General features: G+C 35.7%; 1 protein-coding gene across 1 annotated transcript; it reads left to right on the top strand.

The window, feature by feature from the left end:
- Positions 1-2,012: 2,012 nt before the first annotated feature.
- On the top strand, positions 2,013-7,035 carry LOC140152047 (uncharacterized). Its single transcript, XM_072174348.1, has 9 exons — positions 2,013-2,218; positions 3,545-4,074; positions 4,614-4,915; positions 5,059-5,262; positions 5,425-5,664; positions 5,928-6,004; positions 6,159-6,359; positions 6,616-6,719; positions 6,901-7,035. Exons 2-9 carry the CDS (start codon positions 3,553-3,555, stop codon positions 7,033-7,035), a joined length of 1,785 nt encoding a protein of 594 aa, XP_072030449.1. The 5' UTR covers positions 2,013-2,218; positions 3,545-3,552.
- Positions 7,036-20,297: the final 13,262 nt, after the last annotated feature.

Here is a 20,297-nt window from a genome sequence, read left to right as displayed (position 1 = left end):
GCTTTTTATCCCACCTACATTATACTACATACACTTTAAGTATAAATCATCAGATTTATAAAGTTTACTTCAAGTAGGCCTACTGTTAAATATCAAAAATATCAATTTTTAATCACTGTTGCCATAAAATGTGTATTAGGCCTAGTATTACATTGCGAATTTCAAAAATCTAAATTATTTGATATCAGAAGGACATTCTTTGTATTCAGAATGCAAAGTATTAGGGGCTGGCATTTTCTTCGAAAGGTGGGGGGTCCCAAAAATACTGGGGGGTCATAGAATTTTCAGACCAAAAATAGGGGGGTTATCATTTTTTTAACACCCAAAATAGGGGGGTTATAGAATTATTAAGGGCTGGTGACTTAAAATGTTCGCGCGCTGCACGCGCATTCTTTAACTTCGCAGTCGAAATGTGCGTACAATCTATGCAAAATTTTTACACGCTCCGCGCGCCTTCTTTACACTTACAATAAAAAATTTACCGCGCTCACACACTTTCTTCACTTTTAAGTTTTGACGCGCTCAGCATTTAGTTCCGCAATGAATAATTTTTCTTGAGTCTGTGTAGTTGGAAGGGGGTCATACAATTTTTCGACCAGCGATAGGGGGTCATAAAAAATTGACTCGGTCACCGACATATTTGGGACCCCCCCTTCCGAAGAAAATGCCAGCCCCCTAATGTCCCACAATAAATACTGTCCAAACGTTCATACCCCTTCCCTTAAATGACTGATACTTCCATGATACTGATCTGAAAAGTGTCCTTATTTCATGTATATGCTTCAAATAAACTCAAATATATTTTATTGTCAAATCAGTTGCAATATGGTTTCAATTTATCCATGAAATTATAACTTTTTAGAAACTTATAATTAAAAGAGGATTTCGCGATCCTATAGCATCCTCTTTTTATGACATTTTTCAGTAGATATCCAAGAAAAAAGCTTATTCCGAAATGATACCGATTTTGCGTTTGCGCGGAGTAATGCATTATGTGTAAGAAATTTTTGGTACATAACATTTATATCAGTATGTAGCCAGAGGTTTCCAGTGGTATAAAAATCTCAACTTTTTTTTTTAGAAAAGTGGGGGATGAGCTGAGACTAGTATAGTCTGATTAGTCTCTGTGGATCACGAAATGCCCTTTTAAATATTATTATGCTAAGGCCGTATAAAATTAATGTTTTGGTTCTCGTCCCCTCCCTCCTCAATTTCTGGGACGGTCAGATTTTTTTTTTTTTAGATTTTTCAATTATTTTAGACTTTGGAATGATTTATGAATTTTTCATACATATAAATAAGTTTATTAGAGATCAAGGACCACTTCCAAGTCTTTTTGTGGTACTCTAGGGGGTATGATCACTCAGAATCTCACATTTGAAAAAAAAAAAAAGTGCCTCATCGTTTCCTCGAGCACTGTTGGAAAAGACCGAAAACTACAGACAATGCTGATTTTACACTGAAAAAAAAAAAAAAAAAAAAAAAAATACCTCCCTCCCTCATCAATTCATGAAAATCCTCTGGACGAGAACCAAAGTATTAATTTTATACGGCCTAACTTTTAAAAGTAATTTATGAAAGAATCGGTTCGTGTTTTTTTGTTTTGTATTGTTTTATTTGTGTCTTTGTTTGTTTTTGTTGTTGCTGATTTTTTTTCTAGATTCTTCAAATAAAATAGTTTCATTTCAATTCTGTTACAGTTGTTGGCAGACAAGGAATGGGCGGATCTACCCCACCCCCCGCTCTGTATGCCATGCCAAAACAAGAAAAATCAAGCCAATATTTACTACAACACTATCAATCTATCATCGGTGTTCGTTTTCGCCCCCAGCGGCAGATAAGCTATTTTCGTCGCTCAAATACATCAGCTCTAAACTGGCCACATGATGGCGCCCTGCAAGATGGCGGCGCAGATAAACAATACATGCAAATAAAACAAACAGACAACATCATGCATATAGCATCTTATAGTCAAATTTAAGATAAAATACATGCATAAAATAAAAATAGAATTAAAAAGCAACCCTACAGTATATTTCGTTTCATCGTGGCCTAAAAATTTTTGGAAATATCATCGATGTCATTTGCGCCAAAATTACTGCCGTATCGTACAACACAGCGTATCTAGATTACGTAGGGTCCCGAAGCGGCGACAGAATCATCTATTACAAGAATTTTAGAACAATTTATAAGAAACCACACGTGGAAATTGTAAGAGGTAAAGTTAATCTACCATTCCCTGATTTCATTTTACTCCTATCAAATTTATATTTTTAATTACGAACGTAAATATTACTATCAATCTTGAGTATATTCACAAACTAGTATTCTACACTGCCGAATTTGGAAGTTGAGCAGATGCCGACCAGACATGGTCATTGGCGTCATTTGATAATGTAAACTGCATAAATAATGTTCTTTGTATATCAGTTTATATGTACTGTAATCAGTGAACCTTGCAGAAGAAATTTTGCCATGTGGCAAATTTAGATTAGGCCTAAATAAATGAAGTAGTCGGCCTAATAATTAATAAATTCGAAGGCAATCAACTGGTGACATGTACATGTATATGGATACATATTTAACAGATTTTAGTTAAAGCTGTAAGCTTGAGTTTACCTCATAAATTATTTGCAATAGTTGTTCGCCCTGGTGGGAGGGTAAAATTTGGGGGAGGGGGAAAGAAATTTTTGGCTGATGCAATATTACACAGTAGTTATGTCCCCAGGACGTACTACATGTACTGTACGTCCTCTCCTCTCATGATTGAGAATTAGATATTTTGCCTGAAGTACGGTACTATTCTCAGAGAATTTAGTGACTTGCCAAAAAAAAATCTGAAAATAATGTGGACAATTGTGAGCCATCATTAGTTTAGGATAACGCCCACGGTTGGGCGTCCCTTTTTGTACAAAATTGTAATTTTTTAGTAATTTTCCCAATTTCTTTTTAATATCATTATCAACCACAAATGATTGTAGTGTGGCGCTAGGTTCATGGATTCTCCAAATCCATTAAAAAAAATTAGTGCGGCAATTAAAAAATTTGTGAAAACTGGCATCCCCGTATTCTACTATAATTATCGAAGACTCCTAACAAAGTAACATTGTGGATTGATGAATAAATCGTGAATAGTGTATAAAAAGGTTTGTGATGTGAGAAAGTGAAAAAAATTGCTATGTGGTTCAGGCCTTAAAATAGTTTTATTGTAGGGGCTACTTCCTGTTACAAATCACCCTGGTAATTTAATCTGCGAATGCGAGGGCAATTGTTGCATTTTCAGGGGGAATTACCCTTAGGCCCTGTCTATTTAGAGCGCTAATTTTTTTTTTCAGTAAAAAGAAAGGCTATGTCAATACAAAAAATTGCACTTGCCACTTTTTTTCTGATGACTAAAACAAAACTGATCATTTTGCTTGTATTTTTATCTTTTTTTATAAACACAAAATGAATGAATGCATTTTAAAGACTTCAAAAAGACAACCAGTAGCCACAAGTCACATCACAATTTTAAATCTTCATAATCATGTTACACTCTTTACAGGTTTCTCTATGGAGTCCAATGAATACCATGAGAAAGCGTTGGCCAGCTTGTGCCGTATATGTGGGCAAAGGTGTGTGCGATGGCCAGCATCGCAGAAGAAAAATGGCACAGAAAAGTATAAACATTCAAGTGCAATACACAACACATTCAACATTAACATAAACAATGACATCCCAGCATTACATCCCCAATTCCTGTGCCTGAGCTGTGTGGCAGCACTTGGAAAACCTACGCGTAGGCCTGTTATTGGCTGGAGTGAACATGACAGCAACTGCACTGCTTGCAGAATGATGCAAGAATCTACCAGAAAGCGGCGGTTAAAGCCTGCAAAGGTGGCAGCAAGAAGAAGAAGGGAGCGAGAAGATGACGAAAGGCAGGCTAAAGCAATAGAGGCAGCTTGTGATATTTTGCTTGAGGCAACATCATCTTCAACTCACACACCAAACAAGAAGCTGCAACGACTTGCCACTAATGTGGTGAAAGATTTGATGGATGATGACGATATTGTGGAATTACCAACCGGTGGACCCGTGAGTTAATTTTTTTTTATGAATGGTGTGTATACAAATTTTTAAAATGTCCAAAATGATATCATTGTACACACACATATTAAACAGTTTCATGATTGGACTTACCATATTCATTCCAATAATCGTAGCGTAAGCGCCCAGAGCACTTAACATAGTCATTTTAGGTAGGTGCTTATTTTTTACCTGAATTTTTTTTTTTTTTTTGGGGGCATTTATTAGAGACAAATTTATGTATGTTATAGAAGGGTCCTGAGACGTTCTAGTAGCTTTTCTGATGCAGAAAATGTATTCCAAGTTTACACCAACCTTGTAGTCCTCCCGCTATTTCACTGTATCTACGTCTGTCTGTCACTTCTACATTAATGGTACCCTTTAGCAAATTGAAAATACCCTGGGTGGGCGCTTATTGGGGCATGGGCACTTATTGGAATGAATACGGTATTATATATTTAAATTTCAAATAAAAAGTCCAATATGTTTTACTAATAAATATTAATACTTATTTTGCCTTTTGTCATTGTTTTAAAATTTACTTGCAGAAATATGTGCTAAAGAAGGTGGTGAAACCAAGAATTCCAAGCCATCAAGCAAGTGCAAGGACAGTTCGTTCCAGAACACATGGACTACAACAACACATCAACATGATCAGCAGTAATAAGAAAGATGATGAAGAGGCTGCAATTCATCAGTTAGCTGCACTCCTTAAAGGAAAATCAACAGCTGAACTAAAAGAACTGCTTCACAGTGAGGGACTGTTAAAGATTCGCATTCCAGCTGGCCACGAGTTGAAACTTAAAGCGCAAATGGGATGGACTTGGAATGAAATGAGGAAATTGAAAAGGTAAACAAATTGTTGAACATTGTAATATCCACCCATCAAGGTTCACCAAATCTATTTTAACATTGTTTCTTTCTAGTAGACAGCAGACAAGAATTAATTGTTTATCTCCTAAAATTTTGAAATGTGTGTTTTATATTTTTCAGTTGGCTCAAGGCTTACAAGGTTCAGATGGTGTGTGAGGGGCAATCTAGACAGATGAAGGCGGACCTCGTTGGTGACTGTGTCAGTAGTGATTTGGTCCCATTTTTATTCAAAGAGAAAGATGAACATGTTACCAAGCTAGCCCCCATTGTTTTCATTCCCAATCTAGAAGACCACATAATGAAGACATTGGATGAGCTTGAGAGGTATGTATAATAATATTAGCAATCTTTACTTTATACAGGATTTTAAAACCATATAGACCTTGACTGTTATCTTCAGCCTAACCCTAGAATAATTTAGAAACTAATTGTTCAATTTACTTAAAATCATGATGTCTCATGTCTGTTGTTTGTTTTTCTTTGCAGATTGGATCATTTGGTGTGGGATGGAATACCAGCAGAACAAATATGGATCAAAATAGGGGGAGATAAGGGAGGGGGGACCACAAAATTTTATTATCAAATTGTAAATGTTTCAAAAAATAATTCAAAATTCAATACCACAGCTTTCTGCGTCTATGCTGCTGATGAAACAGTTGCAAATATGCACACTGCCCTGGACCAGTATGTCACACAGATTAGCAATCTACAGCATTCTGAATGGAGGTACAGTAAATTCACAAAAATTTAAAAACTTGTATATTGTAAACCAGCAGATAAAGTAAGCTGAGGTTGGATTTGAACCAACGATACTGATTATGAATCAAATGCTCTCCACTTGAGCTCTCAGCTAATATTTATGTATCTGCTCATCTACAAAACTCAAGTCTAATTCCTTTTTTTTGTGTGTGTGTAAAATGTTAGGTGTGGACTCATTTGAATATGTGCATACTGCATGCTCAAATTAACTTCAAATATTTTATTTGCAGAGGAAAGAAAATTGTGCTGTGGCTTTCGGGAGACTACGAAATCTTAAGGAAACTGTTAGGTCTCCAAGGTGCTGCAGGTAACCATAAAATTAGCAATAAACTAATTAAAATAATTTAATAAAAGCTAGATCGTACAAAATCAGAATGTTGAATTCTTCTCATAGCATGACTAACTTTAACAATCATAACATGTTAGTCAAATACATGTATGTCTCTCTTCTTTTTTTTTAGCTACATGCCCATGTATTCTGTGTCTCCAGGACAAGCACAATCTGGCCAGCAAACAACCAGCTCAACAACGCACTCTTGAAATGATAAAGAACGATTTTGATACCGTGGAAAGTAATAATTACACATCCCAAAGCAAAAGAGAAAATCACAGTGTGTCGCACAGACCATTCTTTGACATACCTTTAGACAAAGTACGTACATGTAAAAAACAACAGTAACATACAGTAAGTGAAATTTGTAAAGTTTGCGTGAAAGGCAAATTTTCTATGTCTATGAATATTTTACTGGTAGACATACATTTGAATAAACTAGTACCCAGGCCCAGTTGCATACTGTGTACCGTATACTGCATACCTGTATGGAAGACAACTTATGGAACACATAAATTTGTTATTATTTACAATTATATTTAAGAAAGTACTTTTATTTGAATCACTGTTTCTTCTTTTCTTGAAAGGTTTGCCCCCTTCACTCCACATCAGCCTTGGGCTATGGGGGAAGTTTTACCAGAATCTAGAGCGAGACATTACAGAACTTGGAGAGTTAATAGCAGACATAGAGGTGAGTACAAAATTTAAATAAATTTTTAATGGACAATAAATGTGGTTGCAAGGGTGTATGAGGAAATAATTATGTTTAGTTGTTTACATTTCAAACTTGTACACCTTCATTACATGGTTTGTTATCTTTGTATCACACATGTTCTTTTTTTAATTCCTGACCATCTCTGTATTTATTTCAGCCTAGTTGCAGTAGCAGTGCTGCCTTTGATAAACATATCAAACATAAACAATCTGTACTGAAAGAAATTCACAGGTTGGAGGAGAAGTCGGAGGAGAAATACCAGGAAGCAACAGAACTCGAAAGTACCAACTGATCACCCAAAGCCTTGTCGATGGACCGTCACCATCTAATCAGCAAATGGCAGAAATTGAATGTCTTCATAAACAATCAAATGAACTGGTAAAAATTATATAGATGAATAATTATCTAGGGGCAAATTCTCACCAACAAACTATTTACCCCCTCCCCCCCCCCACAAAAAGGATTCAATAGAAAAAGCTTGCACAAATTGTTTTTAAAAAAGCAAAAACTTATTTAAAAATAATTAACTTCATCTAGCTTTTTTGCAGTAAGACTATCCCAATTTATAACAATCAGAACATTAGTATAGAGTAGCGGTATTCAATACTGGTACCACTACCAGGAAATGTCTGCATCAGGAGTCAGGACCAAACCAGCAATATCGCTATGTACAGGAGGGTCTTGGATCATAGGCACTTTCTGAAAATGCAACTTTTGGTGTATTTTCAGGGTCCATCATGTACTGTTTGTACTGCAAAATGAAACCGGTCAAGACAACTTACTACATTTTTCCTATTGTTTACATTACAGAACAAGGAGGCAGAAGATATGCGAAAATCAAATAAGCTGCAGTTGGAGAGCAACCCAATTATCAAAAGACTAGACAAGAAGTTACAGAGCTTCAAAGTCCGAAGACAGGCATACTATTCTGGAGCATTCGTGGGCAACCATGTTAACAAGTGCTTAAAGGTGAATATGCGTGCATGGCCTGATGGAGGTATACAAATCAAAATCAGAATTATACATGTTTGTCATTTGTACCTTTATTCTGCATTTAAGGAATCTCACTATTACTAGTATGACATGATTAATCTTTTCTCCATAGATTTTTCTACCTACGTGTAAGGTAAAACTTGATTTTTGAATTTTAAGGGTACGACACCTTCAAAATGATAGAGTGCACTGTACCGGTACCAATTTACTTAGTTTAATTTTCTCCTGATATTTTACATTTTACAAATTAGGTTGAGAATTACAGGTCGCTGTTAGAAGAGGTAGTAGCAGCAACTCAGGATCTGACTGACAATACTGATTTACATGATATGGCTGTAAGGATTCAGATGGAATACCTGATGCTATTCGAACACTTTGCCCCATGTCATAAGGCGTACAGCACTAGCGACCAACTTACACCAGATCAAATTGATCAACTTGGTAAAGTATAAAAATGATAACTGTCATGACTATTAGTTTTACTAACCGCCCAGATATGCCCCTATAAGCGCACACCAAGAGACTAGACTTTACAACAAGCAAAGTTAGCAAACTGTGATATAATGTAGCTTATTAACAACTGCCCATGGAAATCTGAATCATGATAAAACATAATGACACACACACACTGATGATGATGGATGGATGGATATTTTGGGCCTCTTTTGTAGGTAAAAAATAAGTGCCTACCCATAATGACTTTGTAAAAGCACCTTATTATTCAGATCATTTCATAAGGTTAAATTTGTATGTCTAAACATTGAACAATTTATGTGTGATCAGGATTTATTTCTTATTTTTAGAAACCCAATTTAAATAACTAACTTTTTTTTAATCATTTTGTCTTTCAGAATGCAACATCACCCGCCTTGTAGATTACTACACGTCACGTTTTTCTAGTCGTTTTACTTTCACTCCCAAGTTTCACATTTTGTTTCAACATGTTATTCCTTTTATACGTTTAACCGGGGTGGGATTGGGAAGAATGTCTGAGCAGGGAGGGGAACAACTTCATCACATTTTTAACATTTTGGGGAAGGGTCTGGAAGGGATAAAAAACATACAGGATCAGCCACCCGAACTAAAACACCTGAGAGCAGTCATGGAAGAACACTTAGTGGCTGTTCACCCATCAATTAGACCTCGCCCAACCATGACAAATACACCAGAGGAATAGTAAGTATATTGCATTTGGCCATGTGTCTGGAGGTGGTTTAATTTTGGTTTCATCCTAAATTTTGACACTCAAGCATCAATTTTTGGTTATTGAAATTCATCTTTAAGCTTCTTTAATTAAAAACTAAAAGACCCAATTATAGCAGAACTATACATTTTTGACAAGCTTGTTTTCAGGACTATTTAGAATTGTGTAAAAATCATAAAATACCTTAGGAAGTCGTACTATTGCACATACCCACCAAGTACTCTACCATGACTGTTCTGAGATGTTTTAATTCTGAGGGCTGATAAGAAAATATATAAAGTAAACTACGGTGATATCATTAAAAATCTTAATAATCTATTGCATTTGCTACTGTTATGAAACACCTCAAAAGAAATTATTTATGAATGTTAATGAGATTATTTGCATATTTTGCCAACATTTTCATTAATCCAGTCCACTCTGCAGAGCTTTAAATAATTTACGGTAATAGTATGAAATGTAAAATCTGTGTAAACTATAATAATTAATATGTAAATAATTTGTATAATATGTTAGTATGTAAATATGTATAATATGTTAGTATGTAAATATGTATAATATGTTAGTATGTAAATATGTATAATTTGTACAATGTGTAAATATGAATAAGTAAATATAGTTTGTAAATATGTACATATAATGTATAATTTGTAATAATTATGTATACCAGTAACCAGGGTAGTTCATGAATATGTAATGTATATTAATGTAAATTGTAAATATCTAAAATATGTAGACTATGTAATTATCATTATTGGAATGTCTGTAAAAATTAAAATATGTACCGGTAATTCATGAATTATAAAATCATGGATTTTTTTTTTATTTTTTGTCTTGACCACTGTGACTGTTATTGCTGTGTTATCACTTTGCTGCAATGCATCATCATTGCCATGACTCCAAACACATGCCTGATCCATGTACAAAAAGATCATATACCGTAACAGGCCTATCATCTAGATCTCATGATTTAGGCCCAAATATTTCAGGCCATTTTACTACAAAAATTGTATGTAAACACAAGAAATGCAGCATCGTAGCATGGTAGACGTAACTGCTGTCATGACATGAGCATGTACAACAGTACAATGTCAATGATGCAGTGATTTAGCCTTCATTGTGATACTTGATATTCCAATATATTCCATTTGTATGATAATGATATATTCCATTGCATGATAATATATCCCATCGCATGATATATTCCATTCCATGATATTATATTCCATTATATATATATTCCAATATATTCCATGATCATGATGATATATTCCATTGCATGATATATTCCATCTTTAGATCCGATGATCCCACTGGCATGACTGGAGGCTGGAGCAACATAGATCCGAATTTTTAAAACCATATGCATAATCCTGAAGGGTAAAAGTCCTTGTATTTAAAAGATCAGTGAAATCCTAGCAACATGAGCAATAGCATGATAGCAGCATTCATCATGTCAGATGTCAATGGATGTAGATCCAAAATTGTTATCCATGAGGCATGAACAGTGATGAACATGACGAATCAATGAAAATGCAGGAATGATTATGATATTCCGTGCGTAGATCCTGCAATGTTGTAATATTGTCATGGTTGAAATATTCTTCGGTCCATGATGAAAAGCACTACATTTGTAGGCTGTAGTGATAAAAATAAAAATTCCAAACGGTGTGAATGTCCACAACATCTGATCAATACTATTGCATGCATGCATGCATGCATGCGGCACTACGGCCATGCTGTTGTACCGGGACAGACGTCGTCGTAGTCTATGCTGATTTCTATAGCTAAACAGGCAAGTGCCTAGGCTATGGTTGAGTCAGTCATTGCATAGGAAATCAATATATCCAGTTCACTTTACAAACATAGCAATAATATGTCTTGAAACTTCGTATTTTTAGTTGATTTTCCTAGCATTTGCTCAACATATAAAACAAGCAGTCGCCTGTGCAGTAAATCCACGATGCGAATGCGTGTGGAACAGCTCGTGTGTGTATGTTGCGACACGCGCCTAGTCTAGACGGGTGTTGCAACAGTAGTTCAAGTTGTGCTACTCGTGGTCCAATCAGCGAAAAGCAATGTTGCAAACAATGTAAACATCGCTAGGTTGAAGACAAGTGCAGCAATAACATTGTATTTGGGGGAGGGGCCTATGCTCATCGGATAATTCACCCGGGATTTCCCCCGATGTTTTAGTTTAATAATTTTAAAGGTTCAAATATGCAAAATGCTATTTGATCTGCAGCGAGAATATGATACTACTTCAACAGCAATTATTTCAGAAACAAAATATGATAGCTATATTTTGTATTCGGGATTAGATATTTAATACTGTAAATATTATCATAAATTAGTAACTTCACTGGCAGTGTTCTAAAAAATACTGAAAAGTTAGTTTGAAATTGTGTATTTTTGAGTTATAAAACAAATATCGTGAAGCGAAATTCATTGAAACACCAATTCAAAAAAGAATCATTTTGTTAATTAAATGGCCATCATTCTGGGGAAATATCTATATTATTCTGTAGATAATATTATTAGGAATGGAAAAACACCAATTGACCACTGCTATGACCCAAACATATTTACCAGACATTGAAAATACGCCAGTGCACATTTCCCGATGTAGCAGTGTTTTCACAACTTTGTTATGATATTTTGGCGCGAAAAAATGCGCCGATTTACATAATACGCGTACACTGTGCTGCCCCCAACGAACACCGGTGATCATTTGGTCATTTCCGGTATATTCCGTGGATTAAAATTATTATTTCATCAGATTGGTTCAATTTTCTATTCCAAAAGCTCTTTGATGATGTATTTTATCGCTTATTTTCAATTAAAAATATAATTTACTTCATGAAAATTGTCTTTTAAAGAAAAAATATTGAAAATATTTACTGGGGGTCAAAGGTCATTCATTTATAGCAGAAGACGGGAAAACCATGAAGCACATGAAGCTTACAATTTAGACGAATTAAACTTTGTCAAAATGTTGCTTTCAGCAGTTAGATGTAAGTTACTGACAATATTTGTGTTATCAAACGTGTCAGATACGTGTGGAGGGTTGAACTGATCGTGAACACCCACAAATGCATAAATGACAGGGCAAATATTGATGATAATCCGCTCTCTGGCACTCTGCACGTTAACTTCAAGTTGTTAGGCCACACCACTCCACGCCATACATAAATTCTCCCAGTCACATTTCCCCAATATGAAACTTTTACAAATTAAAATTGTAATTTTATTTCTTTTAAAGTTTGGCAGAGGCGGGGTTCGAACTCACGGCGCGCCGTTTTGGCTATATATCACGTATACCATATGTGACATGTATGACCAGCGCCTTAGACCGCTCGACCACGAAGGACTTGATAGTGTCATCGTGAAAATTTAAACATATAATAATTTAATAAATCGCAACTTCATTACTACATCATATTTTGGAAGTTTATCTGCTTAAAACATTAATGTGTATTATAATAAAGCTACCATTATTTATATTGTTGAATTCTCAAGCGCATAGAAACAATTAATACGAGGGTCCTATGAATAGGCCTACATACACAATACATAAAATCGATTTTGATATCGGCCACGTGCTCTGCTGTGCATGTGGTTTCCTGTAGTGGCGGAAGTTGTATTACGAAGTGAATCCGAACTCCATTTTGAAGCAAATGCTTTTGATAAGGCATTGGATTGTTCCAGTTTGCATCCTAAATCCACATTAGACCCCTAATTTTACTTACGAAATCAAAAGATTAGATTATCATAACAACAAAACAGTAATCTTTTGTCGGGTCTAATGTGAAAATTACATTAAAAAAATACAGTTTTTACAGAATTAATTTTCACTTAATTCCAAAAAAAAAATGGCGTATATAAGATTGAAATAAATTCTCTACCTTCTATACTAGATCAATTGTGATGCAAGTTGTTATCAAAAATTGTTGTGATAGATGTACAGTTAATATTCATATATTCCATTACCTATCTGATGGTACAGTTTTTACACAGAAAATATTTATTTGAAAAACCTGCCACTCGGCTTTTTCGGAAAGGTCACAGGGTCGCCGTGACCTGTGCAATAATTACAATTAAAATTTTTCTTATTCTAACAGCAAGCGTTTCTAAAATGCAGTATGGCGAAATGTGGTGTATTGTTAGGCCAAGTAAAATAAAAAACATGTTTCACGTCCGGTTTTTGAAAATAAGGAGGAAGAGGGGGGCTTTTTATTTTTTATTTTTTATCGCAAAATCGGTGTAAATACCCATAATTAGAGCTATTTTTAGCGTATACAATAATGCCTGGAAAAAGGAGGAGGCCTCTTTTTATTTGTTGTTCTGAGAGTGAGAGGTAGGCCCCCTCTAACTATCACAAAACCTTATAAAAGTGTTTCTTGTATATTAGCAAGGCTATAAAAAGCATCTCTACTTCCTAGACATATTTTTTGAAAAGTTATAACTGAATTTCAAAAAATAAAAATAAAATTGAAGAAACCTCAAAAAAGGAAGCGGGAGGGGACGTGAAACATGTTTTATTTTTTATTTGGCCTTATATACAGTACACTCACGATCCTCATGTCATTCATGATCATCATGAATGACATGATGTGAGTGCAGTGTTGTGAGTCGGTAAATTACCGGTTAATTTACATGGTAAATTACCGGTAATTTACCGCCATCTTAATTTACCGTCCGTGGTAAAATAGGGTAAAATAAGTAAATTAAGTAAAATATGAAATAAAAGTGTTTTTTTTATTAAAACGTCTAATAATATTGTTTTTGTTTGTTTGATTTATAGAAGATGCCTATTTTGTTTGCAATATTTGCACAACTTACTTGAAATAATGATTTTGTAGACCCCTACTACCTATAACTGCACACGCTGTGCCATATAGTGTACAATAGACTAAAGTAGAGAAAGTGTTGGTGATTGTGCATTCAGCTGATCAACATGTTCATTTACTGCATTTAATTTAATGCTCATATGCAAGAAATTAAACAACACCTCAAAACTTTCACATATAAAAACCAGGCTAATGAAAGCACTGAAAGCCCCCTCCCCCCCCCCCCCACAAGCCCTCTTGATGGTACTTCCAAATTTTGACTTCGAGGTGTTGATCATGGCTTGACTATGTCAAGGTAACATTTCCCATTATTTTTTGTCACAAATATGAGTGAACTTGTGACTGAAAAATGGCCGTTTTGATTTCACATCATTCTGAATATAAATACTCTTTGTCTCTGTTTTACCAAAGTATTCCCTGCATATTTTGGGTACCACTGTAAAATATCCTCATTCATTCTACATGTAAGTTGTGATTAGCATCCTTGAAGTAACTTTGACAAGTTTACTTTTAACCAGATCCAAATATTATGAATGACCAGGTTCATTACCATCAGTCATGAGATATGGTCTACAGTGGAAATTTCAATTGAACGAACACAGCCTGACAATTTTTTTGTGTACATACAGCTTTTAAAAGCTGTGTTCATTCAATTGAAATTACTAGCATCAATGTTCTACCATGAAAATGGAATGTAGTTTTCTCAGATGTTATAGTCCAGTGCCAAGTGGCAAGACTGGCTCTGTGTCCGTGTGTTATTTAATATGAGAGAAAACATTGAAACACTTGCTAAAAATGGACGTAAATAGTACACGACTTTTGTTTCACTTCTTACAACTTCAGCTTTATTTATGAAGCTGATTTTCATCTGGAAAGGTATATTCAACAAAACAGGACTGTGTTCAAGTATCTATGTCAGTTCGGGGGCACTGCTAATTCAAAGACGTCTCTGATATCAAATACTCTTAAAGCGTCATGTCACATAACAGTATCATATTTCAGAGACGTCTCATAAATCACATACTCCCTAGTTTCAAAACCCAGTCGCAAACGATATAAGTAATTTTGATGAACGTGCCAGCGCATTGGAAATACTTTTGTGTATAGGCCTTATCAGGGTTGTAGCTAGCCCAAGTTGAGCATGTTGAGTGCCTGCCAATTTTACTATCCAATTCATGAATTGGATAGTAAAATTGGGATTTTTTTTACTTCAAAACATTTGATTTTGGCCATTGCAATCTAAGTGTGTTCTGGGACCATTTGTCAGAATTTGCACAGATAGATATGATTTTTGCACAGGTAGATATTTTCTAAACATAGGAAAGCTTATTCTAATACACTCAGCTTCGTTCCGATGTGCTGCATCGGGTGCCGAGCTGTCAACAAAGCTTCGACGTATGTGATATCACAGACCCCCGTATGTGAAATCACTGACCCGTCTTTGAAATCAGAGACGTCCGGTTATTACGAGTGCCCCCGAACTGATGTAGCTCTTAATATGAAAAGAATTGAATTTTGATCGTTCAATTTAACTCTTTTATAATTTACTTAATTTACTTATTTTACCATTTTTTACCGGTAATTTACCGTAATTTACCGGTAATTTACCGCCATTTTTAATTTACCGGTAAATTAACAACACTGTGTGAGTGTAACTTGAACATGCAGAGGCAGAGCGGATATCATCATGCATGCATGTACATGTAGGCTAGGTATGAGAGGCAAACCTAATAAAGTTTTTGTCAGAGAAGAATGTACCTGTATGCCAGGCAAACACATTTGCTAGTCAGCCAAATTCGCCGACAATGTCAATGCATTTTTACATAGAAATTTAAAACAACTGGCCGAAGAAAGAAACCTACACAAATATGTTTTCTATACTTCACTTGACCCAAATATATTATTTTTTATGGTGATAAGTCACTCGCACATGGAATTTTAGAGGGATTTTGATAGCAGTTCCATTAAAAAAAGCTGCTAAAGTAATATTCAGATTTCCTTTGACAGCATAACCATCACGTATACACGCACGACGTCAAGCGCATGCATTGGACCTTGTGCAAAATAATACGCGCTGGACGGCTAGCAGTACGCTTAATTTGTAAAAGGAAATCTGAATATTACTTTATCATCATGAGATTAAGATCTAGAAACACCCCCGAAATGCCGTTTTGGGGAATTTTGCTAGCTGAATCTTTTTGACATTGTTTGATGAAAGTCAATCTTTGACAAGATGTAACTTTGCTACGGAAAGTGCTATGAAAAAAAGGTTTTCAGTTTTGGCTTTGTTTACTCAAGGGCTTTAATTTGATATATAAAATGATGCAGTTTGATGGCAAATTTGAATTCACCTAGCATACCTAAAGAATGGCACTTGTTTACATTTTGAGAGCGTGCAGAGCGTAATTTAAATTTAAACACGGAAGTGGAGTTCTGATTGGCTGAATCAATCGCCTGATAATCATAGCAACAGAACGATAATCTGATTAGTTGATTTTTGCGTCAAATCGTTGGTCGGCGCCTTGTCAGTGAACACAGAGCTAGCCTACGCGTATGTCGCTCATTAACTAGGCGCGAGCGCCTCTAGTTAACATGTTAATGAGCAATCTGAGCAAGGGAGTGCTTTCTCTGAAACCCAGTGTGTAGGTATGATGAGAGGGAAACGTCAGTTCACACATTTGCTAGTCAGCCAAAATGGCCTAAACCGGCAATACAAATTTACATTGAAATTTAAAAGAACCGCTTGCTCAAGGAAACCTACATAAATATGTTGTCTATACTTCACTTGACCCAAATATATGATTTTTTTTTTGGTGATGAGAGACTCACACATTTAATTTCAGAGGGATTTTGAAAGCAGTTCCATTAAAAAAAGCTGCTATCGTCATGAGACTAAGATCTAGAAACACCCCCAAAATGCTTTTTTTTTTTTTGAATTTTGCTAGCTGAATCTTTTTGATGAAAGTCAATCTTTGACTAGATGTAACTTTGCTATGGAAAGTGCTATGACAAAAAGGTTTTCAGTGTTGGCTTTCTTTACTCAAGGGCTTTAATTTGATATAAAATGATGCAGTTTGATGGCAAATTTGAATTCACCTGGCATACCTAGTTACCTACAGTTAGTACGAGGAACCCATACCGTACTTAGCTCTGTTAGTACGGTATGGGAGGATCTGTATGCAGAAAACTAACACAACATAATTTCAATTGGAGCTTATACGAAAACATACAAGGCTCCAGAAGCTTAAATATCTGCATGTTTGTCATAATATTAATTACACGGGTTGTTGTACTTCTTACCTAAACGTTCATGTTTGAAATTGTAATTAATACTCCATTATGAATCCAGAAAAAATAAGTTTTCCAGAGCACACAATTCCTATGCAACTTCAACTTTTAGTGCCGTAAATATGAAATATCACATGATCAGGTGTCATGTGTTACATTCAGCTCTGTGGCAAGGCGATGACGTCACTCTGTTTAGCTGCTTTATGACTTTGATTTTTAGTGCCGTAAACTTGCACGTACCAAATTTTTTAGATGCGTTTTTCATATTTTTTGGTGATTGTACAATGCAGCATATGGTTCTTTTCATAAGGAATGCAGGATTAGTTTGATGAACAATTTAGAGTGAGTATATGTGCAATTTACTGACAATCGACGCACTAAAACTGAGATGCCTCTTCTGTGCAAACTTAAAATAGGGCACCATCAATAACGAAAATGTCATACCAATAAATGACACGCCTGTTTTGCCCGCTTTTTTTTAAGTTTGCCTATGTAACTAACCTACAGTGTAGTTAACACATTTGCTAGTCAGCCAAATTCGCCTAGACCGGGGCCCACCACACATAATACATATATATGTACCGTACATAGAAATTTAAAAGAAAAGATTGGTCAAGGAAGCCTACATAAATATGTTGTCTATACTTCACTTGACCCAAATATACACATGAATTTTTTTTTGGTGATGAAATAATCGCACATGCATGACATGGAATTTTAGGGATTTTGATAGCAGTTCCACAGAGCACAGCCAAGTTTAGGGATTTTGATAGCAGTTCCACATAGAAAAGCTGCTATCATCATGAGACTATCACTGTTTTAAGATCTAGAAACACCACCGAAATGCTGTTTTGTTAGCTTTGATGAAAGTCAATCTTTGGCAAGATGTAACTTTGCTACGGAAATTACTGTGACAAAACAGTTTTCAGTTTTGGCAAAGTTACATCTTGTCAAAGGTTGACTTTCATCAAAAATATTTAGCCAACTTTTAATGCATCAATTAAAAAACAAAACAGCATAGTCTCATGATAGAGTAGCTGTTCATGTGGAACTGCTATCACAATCCCTCTAAGCCCAATCGCCATTGCAACTTCCGGTTTTTGAGAGCTGTTTTGGGACACATATCGGGAAAATTGCTGTAATTATTATTAATTTATTATTGTCATATATAAATGTTTAATTAAAAATATTTAAATAATTAATTTATTTGATAATTATTAATGGTTTTTTTTTGGTTTATTTTCATTCTTGTAAAACATTTTAGATTATATTTTGTACACACAAAAAACAATTTCGCTGAATTTTCCCAATAGGTCAGAGGGCAAAGTGTCCCAAAACTGCAAAAACTGTCCCACAATGCATTTCAAACTTCCAATGCCGATTGGGCTTATTCCATGTGCGATTATCTCATCACAAAAATAAATCATATATTTGGGTCAAGTGAAGTATAGACAACATATTTGTAGGTTTCCTTGAAAAATCTGTTCTTTTAATTTTCTATGTAAAATATGTATAAAAACATTGTGTGTTTGGCCCAATTTGGCTGACTAGCAAATGTGTTAACTGAGGTTTGCCTTTCATACCTACTTATTGCACTCAACTCAACTCAAGCCATGCAATGCATGACACATGACAGCATGTATTAAAAGCTTTTAAAAGTACATGATTATGGTGTAGGGGGAGACTGGGGTAATTGTGGCCCTGGGGTAAATGTGGCCCCTTTGTCTTTATCAGGATGTCTTTATACTATGCTTTGGTCAAGGTGACTTAGCTTTGTACTGTATGAAAGAGTGGTCTTTATGCTACTGTTTGGTGAAAAAATTATTCATATAGCATTTTATTAGGGGGGTCTAATTAGTGGAGCGACATCGCAAATGGCTTTCAAAAAGTGGCAAGTCCACTTTTTATTCATAGGGGTGGTACTTATTGGTTGTATCACTGACTATTTTGTATGTGTTTGACATGAAAGGTAATCATAACAGTTCACATTGATTTTCTAAAATTTCTATGAGCTTGGGGGTGAAAAGTGACCCCTGACTTTTGGACCTTAATGCTACCCTTGTACATGTATGTGACAGCATGTCTGATTTTGGCCCTAAAATGTAATAGTTTTTAATCTCAGGAAAACCTGAATGGGAGCCCAAAAGGCCCGAATCCAGGAGCTTCCGGGGCCTCTTCCCCCTGGATTCCGGCACCCCACCAGGGGCCCTAAGGCAGTCCTCCGGACCCCACCTGTTTTGGGCTTAAGGACAATCACACTCATTCAAAAACAGCACTCCTTACAAAGTTGAGGTGTGCTATTTATCACACACCTGGATTTTTTAAAACTCAAAACCTGACAGTCTCTGGCACTTGTTTACATTTTAAGACCATGCACTTTGTAAAAACAGCTGGGAAGTGGGGTCAGTGTAGTTGTCCACGTCCAACTTTGTTTCGTCAGCACATACATTGACATTATCATACTAACATTTTCTTTTAATGGAATACTACTCTCCTCAAAGTTCGACAATAAGGAGTTGTAAATCATGTAGCACAAATTACAAATTTCAGGTCCCATGTATCTTTCCTACATGTCATCATCTGATATATTCATCCTGCGAGGTTTTTTTAGGTTGTCCATTGATTTTTGTGGGCCGGCACTCGCTAATTGGGAAATGTGTATAATCCTTCCCCACCGGAGCACGATAGACACCCATAAAGGATTTTACTGTAGAAACCAATGGTGGGCCTCGCCACCCCTGGTCATTTTTGATGGCCGGTCCTATCCCCTGGTAATGTGCTGGGGTAAAAATTTGTATCTTTTAAATGAGTGCATATGATGGATCTATGATTAGCTTAGGGCTCATATTGAAATTCCCTTACACAGGAAGGTGTGTGCCATCCTGCAGCTTTCCTGTGCTAGCCTTCTTTTGTTAAAATCCTGGGCAGGGTGTATCACTGATGCATATAATCCATCCGTTTATGACCGAAGCTTTCCTGAGGCGCGCTTAGCTTAGGGGAATCCTGCCTTCTTTCTGCGTGAAAACGTGGTAGGGTATATCAAAATGAGTCCATAGATCGATTGAGAGTAAACACACTCATTTTTTATGACAGATAAAAAAATCTTAGGGGGGTTGGTACACCCCCTTTGTAGTTCTAGGGTTTTTAATGCAGGACAAAAGGGAGAACACTTACATTTCCTCAAAAACATTAAATTATGCCATTCACCAACCATCCCAA

Source organism: Amphiura filiformis, chromosome 5, assembly GCF_039555335.1.
Source record: "Amphiura filiformis chromosome 5, Afil_fr2py, whole genome shotgun sequence".
NCBI classification, from domain to species: domain Eukaryota; kingdom Metazoa; phylum Echinodermata; class Ophiuroidea; order Amphilepidida; family Amphiuridae; genus Amphiura; species Amphiura filiformis.
Note: the sequence above shows the minus strand (reverse complement) of the source record. Positions and strands in the feature narration are given on the sequence as shown.